Genomic DNA, 13,675 nt, shown 5'->3' with positions numbered 1-13,675 from the left:
CGAAGTGTGAGTTGCCTGGTGGGAGTCCTGTAATACCTACTTCAGTCAGGAGACTAATTTGTTCACTGTGCACGGCACCCCAGAGGGGTAGGTACTCACAAACCTTTTATTAAAAAATATACTTTATTGACTTTTTACAGAGAGGAAGGGAGAGGGATAGAGAGTTAGAAACATTGATCAGCTGCCTCCTGCACACCTCCCACTGGGGATGTGCCCTTGACCGGAATCGAACCTGGGACCCTTGAGTCTGCAGGCTGACGCTCTATGCACTGAGCCAAACCGGCTAGGGCTCCCAAACCATTTTTAAGGAAAGTCCGCTCGGGCCAAGTTCACTCTTCATGTCCCGCAGCATCACCGGCACCGTGTGTGTCTGCAGGCGGCGCGCCCCTCAGAGTGGCTCTAGCCTCGTGTTCTGCTGGCATCTCTCAGCTCACAGCCGTTGCTGGGGCTGCTTCCCTGTCACCCCTTTCACTCTCCTTGGACAGACCGGAGATTGCGGGGACTGGGCAGCAGCGTGTGCGGCAATCTCAGCTCAGGTGGGAGTGGCTGTCTTCCCCACGTGGTGAAGGGCGCAGGCTTCGGAGGCGCCCGTTCATGGCTGCTCAGAACCCCAGCAGCGCGGGCCGTTAGCTGTGACAGTATCTTTCTTACATTCCAGCAAACCATGTGGTCAGGGCCGCACAGCCCTCATTTTTAGAGGCTGTACATGGAGAAGCATGCCGTGGGGAAAACGGGATAGGTGTTTTTCCTAACTACACACAGGTGATACAATCAACATTTTAAATTAGTTATTCTGATTTTTAAAACTATTCCTCCCTTTAAACGGGGGGAAAAAACTTCTAAATTTTGCTGGTTGGTAGCTAGCTAGAAAGCAAATTTCACATCCACTTAGGAGTCCTTTGTTTTAACATTCACAGTAAAAGTGACGTCCAGCTGCTCACTAAGAACAGTGCAGTCGGGAATAGTCTTAAAGGTGCCCTTCAGGTGTTTATTCAAAGCATTTGCTTTCTGATGGCTTTTAAAAATGTTTGTTTTTCAACTACAGCTTCCATTTAATAGTGTTTTGTATTAGTTTCAGGTGTACAGCATAATGCTTAGACAATCATATCTTTATGAAGTGGTCCCCCTAATATTTCTAGTACCCACCTGGCACCGTACGTAGTTGTGGCAATATTATTGAGTGTTATTCCCTATGCTGTACTTCTGGTATGTTTTTTACATGAAATCTAGTTTAATATTGCAAACATTGTTAGTGTTTCATCAGAGAGATGGTAATTTTTTCCAAGAAACACACAAAGAATTGTGTATAAAAATTTATGACACTAGGCATGTAACAAGTGAACTAATGACCAGGTGCCCGCGGTTTGGCATAGATTTGGTGGTGGAACGAGACCTGTTGGCTGAGGGGACCTGCTCCGGGGTGGAGCTGCCCTGAGCCCGGTCCATGCGGGCAGCCTCCACGTAAGAGCGCGCCTTTGTGCTCACCTGACAGATGGCCGTTTGGGGATGAGATCTCGCCGGCAGGGAAGACTCACTAGAGCAAGTCGAGGTGCCCAGGCCAGTTTGACAGAGGGAGGCCTGCTGAGAGCCAGCCAGTGTTACCACTGATGTGAAGGCCGAGAGAGGATCAGAGTGGTGGTGACCGTTTTTAAAAGCAGGTTTTAAATGGAATAATGTTGAATGTTTACAGGGTCTAAGAAGTACCCTATACACACAATAAACACTTATTTTTGCATTACCCCGGTTGGTATGCTTATCTTTGCTCATTGACTATTCTGATAAGATAAAGCCCCATGAAACTCTTGTGCACTTTTTAAAAGGAGGCAACTCCAGGACATGGTACCCCGTGGAGAACATGCACCTGTAATACCGTCCAGGTGGTACCCGAGTTCTTTCACCAACACTTCTGACAAGAATGTGTTCTCCCCGCCCCCCAAAGCGCTTACTGTGATTCCAGGTTGTGTAACTGCTGCTTTATTTTTGAAACGTGGCTGTTTGGAATGGTCCTCCGTCTGCCGGTCAGACCCACCTGGAGGACTTGCAGGCCGAGCCCGGACCCCGACGTGCCCAGCACCGAGGTGAATGCGTTGTGCTCCGGGCGGCCTTCGCCTGGCCTTGGTGTCCGTCAGGCTCTGCTCTGTCCGTTCTGTTTTGCTGAACTTTCGTATGTCGTGTCCTGTTACGTGTCCTTGTGAACGCCTTCCCGCTTCTGGGAAGAGGCTTAATGGCCAGTGAGGTCCTAGCCTACGTCTTTCAGACTGAAATCTCACAAGTTTCTCTGTTTCCTGTTTCTGTGACATGAGCACATCGTTGCTTTCTAACGTTAGGTCCTAAGCAGTTTCACAGCAGTATTTTGCAATAAAGGATACAATTCTGAACATGTATACATACACGTCTGTATCTACATGGATCATATGGTCACGTGCCACGTGAGGATGATCTGGTCCACAACAGACCACTCACACGGCGTGGCTCCATCATAATCTCATCAGATTATGATGGAGCTGAAAATCCAGCCGCCTAGTGACATCACGGCCATTCTGACATCATAGCGCACCCAGCCGCTCGTGCTGGGGGTGCTGGTGTGAACACCCACCCTCACAGCAGCCGCCGCGCCGTCCAGGTCCCGTCAGTGCAGTCTGCAGTGGTCGCGCCTCCTGAGACATTTCTCAAGAACTCCCCGTCAGTAAGTGGCACATGACTATTTCTTTTTAATTAAACAAAGAGCCCAAAACAAGCTAAAAGAAGTTTATTTCTTAAGAGTCTCATAATGGCTTTGGCCCAAAAATATATTGAAAATAGACAGATTTTTTTGGGGGGCGGAGGGGAGAGACCTAGATTTTTTATGGGACTATTTTATATAACTAAACATTGGTCAAGCACATTTTTCCTAGACAACATGCTTGCTCTCTACATGTTAAGTATAAAAAAAGCCACTGTCAATGAAGCGCTTAAAAACAGGCTCTCCGAAAGGGGACTGGAGTCTGGGTTTGTCTAACTTTCTGCTTTACGCACCGAGGCCCAGGACTAAGGAGCTGCCGGAGGCCGGTCCCAGGCAGGATCCCGGAAGCTGGGGAAGCACCTTCTCAGCCGCGTCCACAGAGCACGTGAGTGTCCGTGTTCATAACACTGCACGATACATGCCAAGGGTTGACGCCGCCCTCACAGTGCACGCTGTCACGTGCCGTAACTCCTCCTCCTCAAGGAAAAGGAAAGGTCAGTCCCTGCAGCGTTCTGAAGGCAGACGGGGTCACTTTAAAAAACGCACCCACAGTAACCAGTGGCTTATTTTCTTCCTGAATTTTTAAATTCCACCCGAGCATCACTTTGCAAACAGCCCTTGAGCCCAAATGCAGCGTCCCTGTTTTGATCTCTTTGTAAAAGAACCCTCTGTTCATCCATTCTTTTCGCCTGAGACCGCAGAATCAGGCTGAAGAAGTCCTCGTCGGGCACCGTCGGCCCCTTTGTGGCAGCGGGAGGAGCACATCTCTGGTCGTCCAGTCTGGACCCCTGAAAGCAAGGAGAGCGATGAGCACCCCAGTAGTGCAGGCAGGGGAGCGCCGAGCTGTCTTTCTCACCAGGAAACGCAGACACGAGGTTGTAATCTTCCCCAGCAGGCAGGGACAAGCGCGGCTCACCCGGGCCTCACATCCTTCCCCGGGACCCTGCCCTCCACACACGTGGGTCCCTCCTCCTCTTCTCTCCAGTCACCCAGCACTCAGGCACCTCAGCCCCTAGGCCTCCCCTCTGGTGGGTTCCTCCTCTTGCCTCAGCCATTAGCGCCCACAGTCATAGGCCCGACTGTCATCAACAATTGCACCATCTTTAACCCTTTGCACTCGCTTTTTTCTCGATTCCTTTATTCTAATGCTAACCGTGTCGAGTCACACTCGACATCTGAGTGCAAAAGGTTAAAATTATAATTTTGCACATCGCAGGCTGGCCAGGGCCCGTTTCTCCAGATCATCCTCTCGAGTACTCCAGTAACTCTTTTTTAAATTGTGCTAAACATAAAATTTACCCTTTTAACCATATTTAAATGTACAGTTCAGTGGCATTCAGTTCACTCATGTTGTACAACCATCACAACTGTTTTCACCCTGCAAAACGGAAACTTTATCCCTATTAAACAGTGACTCCCAGTCCCTCCAGCCCCAGTGCCCTTTCTGCCTCTCTGCATGTGACTACTCCAAGTACCTCATGAGCAAAACTGTAGTGTTTGTCCTTCTGTGACTGCTTATCCTCAGCATGAAGGTTCAGACATCTTCCAGCACGTGTCCGAATCGCCTCCTAACGCGGGAGAACACTCCCTGCTGTCTGTCCACCATGTCTTACCCATTAACCTGTGATGGGCGGCTCATGGTCCTGCGCGTGTGTGTTCTGAAGTAGGGTTGTTGGATCACATGGAAATTCTGTTTTTAATTTCTTCAACTGCCACACTGTTGTCCACAGCAGCTGCGCCCTCTTACCTTCTCTCACCCGCCGTGCACGAGGCTTCCAGCTTCTCCCCATCCTTGCCGGCACATGTTGTGGCTTTTTTGGTAGTTGCCATACTAACGGTGTGAGGTAATCTCATTGTGTTTTGATCTGCGTTTCTCTAATGATCTGGATGCTGAACATCGTTTCCTGCCATTTGTGTATCTTCTTTGGAGAAATGCCTATTTGGGTTCTTAGCCCATTTTTGAATCAGATTTGTTGTTGAGTTTTTGGCGTTCTGTGTATTCTGGATTAATCCTGTCTCAGTTACATTATTTGCAAATATTTCCTGTGGTTGCTTTTTTCCCTGTTGACAGTGTCCTTTGTATGAAAGTTTACATTTTCATGCGGCCAATTTGTCTCTTACCTTTTGTTACCTGTGCCTTTGGTGTCATCACCAGGAAATGATTGCCAGGTCCAGTGCTGTGAAGCTTTCCCCTTAGTTTTCTTCTAAACGTTTTATAGCTTTAACTCTTACCTTTAAGTCTTCGATACATTTTGGGTTAATTTTATATGTGGTTTTAGGTAAGTGTTCAGCTTTTGCACATGCTTACCCAGTTTTTTTTTATTTGTTGATAAGACTTCTTTCACCATGGAATGCTCTTGGCACCCTTGACGAAATAATTTGATCATATAAGTGAGGGTTCTCCCCCTTTCATCCACACTTCCAAACACAGACTCAACAATTCAACTCATGTCGACACAAAATGAAAGAACATTCAATATCTGGAATATTTATCATAAAACAAAGATCATGACAATCAGATAAGTCAATCCATGTTTGATGTGTTCTTAAATCTCATTTTAAGAATTATAACTTTTAAGATATAAATGTATTATTTAAGCCCTGACCGGTTTGGCTCAGGGGATAGAGCGTCATCCTGCGGACTGAAGGGTCCCAGGTTCGATCCCGGTCAAGGGCATGTACCTTGGTTGCGGGCACATCCCCAGTAGGGAGTGTGCAAGAGGCAACTGAATCGATGTTTCTAACTCTCTATCCCTTTCCTTTCCTCTCTGTAAAAAATCCAATAAAATATACTTAAAAAAAAAAAAAAGATATAAATGTATTATTTAAAAAAGGTATTTATTTTTTAAATTACTTTATTTGGTATTTATTTTGTTACTATTTCCTTCTTTTAATGCTTTCTATTAAATATATCAGGTAGAGATCATTTTACATGTAATTGAAATGTAATATCCTATATCAATAGATATGTACATAATAATAAACCATGCATTTATTTTCACAAAAAAAGGGGGTTTGTTGGTCTATATGTCTGTATGCCAATACTGCACTGTTTTGATCACTAGCTTTGTAGTAAATTTTGAAATCACGAAGTGTGAGCCCTCCAGCTTTGTTTTTCTTGTCTGTTTATGTTCCCTTGAGATTCCACATGAATTTTTAGGATAGATTTTTCTGTTTCTGTAAAAATGTCGCTGAAAGTTTGGTAGGGATTGAATTGACTGTAGATCACATTCTGGGTGGTAACATTTTTGACAATATTAAGTCTTCCAATCTATGAACACCAACTTTTTAATTTGTCATTATTAATTTCAGAAATATTTTGTAGTTTACATTGTCCAAGTGTGTTACCTCCTTTTTATTCTTTTCGATGCTATTGTAAGTGGAATTGTCTTCTAAATTTCCTTTTTGGACTATTGTTAGCACAGGAGGGACAACTGATTTTTGGATGTTGATTTTATCTCCTGTTTTCTAACATTTTTTTGGTGTGTGTGAAATCTTTAGGATTTTCTACATAAAGAGCTGTCATCTCTGAACAAAGGTAATTTTACTTTTTTCTTTCTAATTTGGATGCCTTTTGTTCCTTTCTCTTGCCCAGCTGCTCTGGGTAGAACTTCCAGTACCATGTTGAACAGAAGTGGGCATCCTTGCCTTGTTCCTGATGCTAGAGAGCAAAGCTTTCAGTCCTTTACCACTGATGATGATGACAACTGTGGGTATTTCATAAATGACTTTCATTATGTTACAGTAGTTGCCTGATATTCTGAGTTTGAATGTGCTGAATTTTGTCAAATGTGTTTTATTCATCAATTGAGATGATTGTTATTTTTTCTTACGTTCTATTCATGTGGTGGATTAGATCAGTTCCCATATGTTGAATCAATCTTGCATTCCAGGAATAAGTCTCAGCTGGTCGTGGTACATAATCCTTTCAATACGCTGCTGAGTCCTGTTTGCTAGAATGTTGATGATTTCTGCATCTGTATTCAAAAGGATATTGGTTTGTGGTGTCCTGTTAGCTTTGGTACGAGGGCAATATACTGGCCTCAGAATGACTCCTACGTCACAGGAAGGGTTCCCTGCAGTTCTGGGGAGAGTTGAAGCAACACTGATGTTAGTTCTTACATGTTTGGTAGGACTCCTCTGTGCAGGCACCAGGTCCGGCTTTCTGTCAGGTCTTTGATCATGGATAGAATCTCCTTAGAAATTATGGATCTACTTTACATTTCTTCATTATTTTCTTGGTTGGACAAATAACTAGAAACACAAAACCATCTCATCCAGGTTATCCAACTTATTGGCATGTATTCATAGTACCCTATCATTTTTATTTCTGTAGAAGCAGGAATAATGTCCACTTTCATTTCTGATTTTAGCAATTGAGGCCTTGTCTTTTTCTTAGTCTAGCTAGAGGTCAGTCTTTTCAAAGAACCAGCATTTGGTTTTGTTGACTTTCTCTATTTTCCTGTTATATTTCTGCTCTCATCTTTATTATTTCCTTCCTTTTGCTAGGTTTAGATTTAGTTTGTTCCTTTTTGCTCCTTAAGCTGTAAACATAGGTTGATTTGACAACTTTCCTTTTAATGTCAGCAGCATTTACAGCTGTAAATTTTCCCCAAGCCCTGCCTCCTGTAAGCTTTGGAACACACTCTCTAGGTTTTCTGATTTCTCTTTAATTTCATAATTTGTCCAATTTCCTTGTTATTGCCTCTAACTTCATGCCACTGTGGTTGGAAAGATGCTTTGTAGGATGCCTATCTTTAAAATCTCCTGAGACTGAACTGGTGGCCTCACATACAGTCTACCCTGGGGCATGTCCTAATGTGTCCACTATTGAGGGGTGGGTACTGCAGTCTCCAACTACGGCTGTAGGAATGCCCCTCCCCCTTAACTCTGTCCGCGTTGGCTTCAGGATTTCCTGGGTCCCTGGGATCACGGCTCCTTTTCACATTTCACTTCTAAACCACTACCTGGCATGTGCTTCTCCCTGTTCTCCAGGCAAAACACCGGCCGTGGTTAAAGCTCACTCTCCTGCAGCCCCCGATGTGACATAGTTTAACTCCAGAGTCCTCAGCACAGGCCAGCAGTCCTGTTCCTGTCACAAAGGTCAGCTGCGCTCCACTTCCTTTCTTTTCCGTGTATGGCCCTCCTACTCCTGCTTGCTCCCGCCTCCTTCCGTTCCTCCTCCTCCTCCCCTTTCACACTTCCATGTTCCCAACCCACTCCCTCCTTAGTCCCTTCCATGTCACTAGGACAGTACCTTTCAAAATCACTAATCATCATCTTAGCCATCACCTTACAAGGCTTTTAGCAGCACCTGACACAGGTGAGCATCCCTCGAAACCCCGCTGCACGTGGCTTTCCACTCTCAGGGCTCCGGCTGGTTGCAGACGTGCCTCCATCAGATGGATCTGGAGCGCCGAGTCCTCGGCTGCCTCCTCCACTGCTCAGTGTCCCCTCTTCCCAGGGCTCTGGCACCAGCCGCCTGCTGCTGCCTCCCGCAGTTACTGCTCTGTGGGCCACACTTTCACATCCATTTGCCTTCTTCATGTGAATGTCTGGTTAGGGGCCCTCGATTTACACGTGAAGTAGAGCTCGCTGTTTCTCCTCTGCCTTCCCGTCCCATTAAATGGCACCGTTCACCCCACAAAGCTGGAGCCATCCTCGACTCTGTCCTGCCCACCGTCTGACTGTCACTCTGCCGCCACTCTGGTCACCCGTCTTTTTGCTGAATTCCCACGTTAGTTCCCACTGACAGCCATGATCATGCAGACCCTCCAGGATCTTCCCCTCACTCATCCCACCTGGACTTGCCGTCTCTGTGGAATGCCCTTTCACGGGGCCGACTGCTTTGCCTCGTTCAGGCCTCTCTCCAGAAATGTCTTCCCAAACCGACACGCCTCCAACCAGCAGCCCTTTGTCTTGCACCTGACTTACACTATTATTTATGCAAACATACCCGATGCCTCTCGTGTCTAGAACAGTACCCAGAACTGTTGTTAAATGAAGGAGACGCAGCATTGTTTCCCTTCCCGTAAGCACACTGGCTGGTAATCGCTGAAACAGCTAAGATGGAAAGCCGTTGCGCTCGGAGCATCCCCAGATGCTACCTGGCTAGAAAGGGCCCTCCCCTAACAGGGCAGACGGGCCCTTTTCGGGGTCTTCTCCCATTCCTTGGAGTCTCTTCTCCACACAGCCCTCCCCCGCGCACAATTCCAGTCCTGCCAGAGCCATCCACCGCGTGACACACATGCACGTACCTGACATCTCACGAGGATGTCGAAGAAGTCTTCGTCAGGCTCCTTGTCACTCGTCACCAGGTGGCCCAGGACTGGCTGGTGGTGGTTTGGGGTCAGACGAAGCCCCGGCAGGTTACTGACACTGGCCCTCTGGTCGTCCAGGCGGCGGCTCTGCGAGCTGGCCAGGAGATCCAGAAACTCGTCCGTGTTGGGGGACACCACGGAGACAGACGGCGCTACGAACAGGGAAACGGCCCGAACGTCAGGCTTATTCGTTATGGACACGGCTCCTTCCTGCTAAGCTCTGTCTCTGGGGGACAGGGACGGGAGGATCCAGAGACCCCTCACATCCATTTGGGGTGCTTCCAGTGCTGCATGTCCCTTTTGTGCCGAGCTCCATTTTAGAAGGTAAATAGTTGTTTCTCTTCCTTAATGTGTCTGACAGGAAGTGGGACAGTGTTGTTATTCCACGCCCTGGATAGGAACCATCGCGCTAATAACTACACTCAGAGTGAATGCTCAGGGCGGCGGCAGTCACCTGATCAGAAGTCTCTCTCTCCATCCAGCTGGGAAGCGTCTGCATTTTACATGAACTGGAGTTTCTGCCCAGCCCCTCGGAGCAGAGGCAGATGCACTCGGGAACTGACACCGCCTCGTTCGACCGGCACACATACCCTGTTGGGGCCCAGCTCTTGTGCCTCCATTAGGACCGAGTCCTCAGAGATAACTGGGAGCTGTGAGCACTGGGAGAGGCAGAGGGAACTCACGTTTCAGCTTCACTCTCGGGGGCGTGGACGGCGCCGTGCCGGAAGCCGTCCCGCACGTCTTGTCTCGCAAGCAGCACCGCTGGTCGTCCATCCGGTTGCTCTGAAACCGGCTCAGGAGGTCAAAAAAGCCTTCCTCTCCCGTCGTGTCCGCACTGAGTTTCTGAGACGGAGAGAAAAGCTAAGTCCCCCAGCAGCATCCCCAGGTCATCAGTGGGACAAGATGAGGATTAAAAATGGGCCTTTTCTGTGTGAAAGGAACCACTGAAAAGCATTTGTAGTGACTTCAGGGACCTCAGACGCGGGCACTGCTTCAGGTCCTGAATGAATCGTGCAAGGGTCAGTGACAGGCATCGCCTCAGGCGATCCCTCTCCCTCGGGCACACCCGCGTTGCCAGCTCCTCTTGCACTTTGGGGCCACCCTACAATAGGGTCACTTGAACACAGCACTGCGATACCTGGACAGGTGACCTGATAACCGGCTACTGAGTGACTGACAGGCAGGGAGCATGGACAGTGTGGAGACACTGGGCAGAGATGGCAGAGCGGACAGCGTGAGATCTCGTCACCCCACTCAGAACAGTGTGCCACTTTGAAATTTTCAATGTAATATATTTGGATTGCGGTTGATCACAGGTGACTGAAACCTTGGAGAGCAAACGCGGATAAGGGAGAACTGTACTCAAAACCTTATTTCACACATACGTACCCTCTGGGGATTTGGAACGCGGTGCTCAATGGAGTTCCTGGCATCTTGGAGGACTTTAGTGGAGGTACTGGTTTTGTATTTTTTCCCCTTCAATCTGTTGACAAAGAGTAGCTTTGCAGAAGGTTTGGCAATGAGGGGTTTTTGTTTAGCAAGAAGTTCACTGTTCCAGTTCTGCACCTGCCGAATGATAAAGGCACGTGTAAAGCGGAGCGTGAAGCCAACACCTCGGGTTCCCTAGAATATTAACCTCCACCCTCTCATTTCGTACTGAGGGGTGAGGCTTAGACCTTTTTTTTTTTTTATCCTCACCTGAGGATATGCTTTGTAGAGAGGAAGGGAAGGAGAGAAACTTCGATGGGTTGCCTCCTATACGAAACCTGACCTGGAGCTCACAACCTTTCGGTGTATGAGACGACACTCCAACCAACGGGGCCAGCCCGCTAGGGCGAGGCTTACATCTTGAAACAAACTCCTAGGATAGTTCACTGTTTCAATAGCTTGTACCAAATACACACTGTAGATTTCTCATTATCAAAACAGCATGGTGGCTTTTAAAAACCTAAGAATAAGAAAGTTTGCCAAAATCCCATAAAAATAAAATTTGAATGGTCAGAGAAAGCCAAGGTTTCATCCTGGGTGTTGGATATATGTACAAGTTTAACCGCAAATTTAACACCTAAAACTTACGCAGCATTTTTTGTCAAACAATACTAAATTCTCAATAGGCAAAATCTAATCAAATGTATATGATCTGGTTTAAACACAGGTAACAATCTTTTTAAAAAACGGTTAAATAGGTTTTTTTAAATTTTATTTTTCTATTAGAGTTGACATACAATATTACATTAGTTTCAGGTGTACAACTGTGATTAGACATGTATATGACTTGCAAAGTGACCCCGCCCCATTGAGTCTAGTCCCCACCTGGACCATACGTAGTTATTACATTATTACCATGTTCCCTGTCACTATTTTGTAATTGCCAATTTCTAAATCCTTTTCACCCAGCCCACCAACCCCCTCCCATCTGGCAACCCTCAGTTTGCTCTCTGAGTTTGAATGCATAGGAAAAATATATACTATTGTACACCTGAAACCAATATACCCTCAACCAAAAAAAAGATCTTACATGAGGGGAAAAAAGCACCACGAATACTTTTTGGGAGTTACAAATAAATTTTGTGAGTAGCCAACTCTGTAAATATGGAATCCATGAATAATGAGAATCAACTGTACATTAAAAATAATTTTGTCATTTTATTAAATTAAAAGTTACTAAAATAGCCCGGCACGGCTCAGTGGTTGAGTGTCGATCTATGAACCAGGAGGTCACAGTGTGGTTCCCCGTCAGGGCACAGGCCCGGGTTGTGGGCTCAGTTCCCAGTGTGGGGCGTGCAGGAAGCAGCCGATCAATGATTCTCATCATTGATGTTTCTCCCTCTCTCTTGTCAATAAAAATAAATTTTTCCAAGTTACTAAAATATTTTTATAACAGTTCAAGAAATTTTATAAAAACTACCTACCTTTTCTGGTGTTAATTTCATAAGTTCCATGTTTTCCATACTGTGTCGGCGTCCAAACTTGGGGCGTGCACCTTTGTAAAAAAGCAATTTAAATAAACCAGGGAGACGTTTACACTACAAATTCAGCATCACTCTGGCATTTGTTACTGGATTTTAAAGCCTGTTACACAAACCCACATGAAGTAGGAAATCTGTACAAACGTGTTCTTTTAAGAGTAATTTTCTAGACCTAGCTGGTTTGGCTCAGTGGATAGAGCGTCAGCCTGCAGACTGAAGGGTCCCAGGTTCGGTTGCAGGCTCAATCCCCAGTAGGGGGCATGCAGGAGTCAGCCAGTCAATGATTCTCATCATTGATGTTTCTATCTCTCCCTCTTCCTTCCTCTCTGATTATCAAAATAAAATACATTTTTTTAAAAGAAAATAACTTTCTATAGAAATAGACTATGCCCTCCCTCTCAAAGATTTTGATGTAAGAAAGTTACATTTTGGTTGGAAACTAACTTGGGTTACTAACATTGACCCTTAATTTAGAAAAAGTGTTTATAATAATTGTCTTTGTACTATCTAACGTCTTTAAAATAAACCCAAACAAACTAGAGAGGGGTTTAAATAAGTAAAAACGTAAGGAAAAGGCTTTAGACTTTCAATTTTGGGGTAAGAACCAAAATAACAGCCAAGCACTGTAAGAGTTACCCATTTCATTTACGATCTCATTAGAGGACAGATTTACTGCCTGTCAGAAAATAGGTTAAAAAGTTCCTCAAAAATTTTTCATTAAATATTATCATTAAATTATTAAATATAAAAAACTTTCATTTCTCCTCAATCTTTTAAAGAGAAGCAATATTTTAAAAGGCATAATATAAGGAAAACACGATACCTACCCAGCTTAAAAAATAAACTGTTACCAACACATTAGCTCCCCCAACAATGTCCCTCTTTCTTCCTATAATTTTTCATATTTTCATTACTTATGTATAAGCTAAGCAATAAAGCTTATTATATACACTATATAAATGGTCTCATACTGTACAGATCCTCTGACTCAGCGGTCGCCAACCTTTCAGACCTCGCGGACCACTCCACCGGTTGGCGACTGCTACTCTACTTACTCCCTTGGAGCTCCCTTACATTCGTGAGATTCATCCAAGGTGATATGTACAATTTAGTTTAATTAGCTTTCATTGCCTTAAGACTAGGAAATTACTGACATATCCATCTTACTAAGACAGATATAAGTGCTACCACTCCAGAAACGCCTGGACCTGGGTGTGCAGGTGTCTCCCAGGCTGGATGCTGGGGTAAGGGGAGCAGAACTGCTGGACCATAAGTTGGCACACCTTCAGCTTCACCAGAGTGTTGCCAAGTTGTTCTTCAAAACAGACCACTTTCTATTCCAGTCAAGACCGCATAGACTCCATTACCCACACGGCTTCAGTCCTGTGTTGCCAGACCCTGTCCCTCCACTGCACAGGTCTGTGTCACTTCCCTGTGGTCCTCCCTGACTCAGGAGTTAAAAACCTGTGAGTACCTTACCTCTGGGCCGTTCGTGTTTCTTCGGTTCGTCGCTTTTGCCCATTTTTCAGTTGTTACTTATGTTGGTCCTAATTCACAGGAGTTCTTACACAGGGAGACTACAAATCCCTTTTTAATCACTCCGTGTGGCCATGTCCGCTGTGTGTTTTGCCTCTATGGTTTCTGTTCATGAAGTTCTTAATTTC

The 13,675-nt window shown here is 45.6% G+C and overlaps 1 protein-coding gene across 4 annotated transcripts in view; it reads right to left on the bottom strand.

The window, feature by feature from the left end:
- Positions 1–2,734: 2,734 nt before the first annotated feature.
- GPSM2 (G protein signaling modulator 2) overlaps positions 2,735–13,675 on the bottom strand; it is a 33,939-nt gene continuing 22,998 nt past the window's right edge. For all 4 annotated transcript variants that reach the window (XM_054711654.1, XM_008147100.3, XM_054711655.1 and 1 more), the window contains 5 exons: positions 11,955–12,025; positions 10,432–10,608; positions 9,726–9,885; positions 8,980–9,194; positions 2,735–3,510 (listed from right to left, as the gene is read on the bottom strand). In XM_054711654.1, the coding sequence (XP_054567629.1) occupies positions 3,286–3,510; positions 8,980–9,194; positions 9,726–9,885; positions 10,432–10,608; positions 11,955–12,025 (848 nt within the window). In that variant the 3' untranslated portion in view covers positions 2,735–3,285. The remainder of the gene's footprint in view (positions 3,511–8,979; positions 9,195–9,725; positions 9,886–10,431; positions 10,609–11,954; positions 12,026–13,675) is intronic.

This window comes from Eptesicus fuscus, chromosome 22 (genome assembly GCF_027574615.1).
Source record: "Eptesicus fuscus isolate TK198812 chromosome 22, DD_ASM_mEF_20220401, whole genome shotgun sequence".
Taxonomy (NCBI): Eukaryota; Metazoa; Chordata; class Mammalia; order Chiroptera; family Vespertilionidae; genus Eptesicus; species Eptesicus fuscus.
The sequence above is the reverse complement of the archived record's forward strand: the minus strand, read 5'-3'. Positions and strand labels throughout refer to the sequence as shown.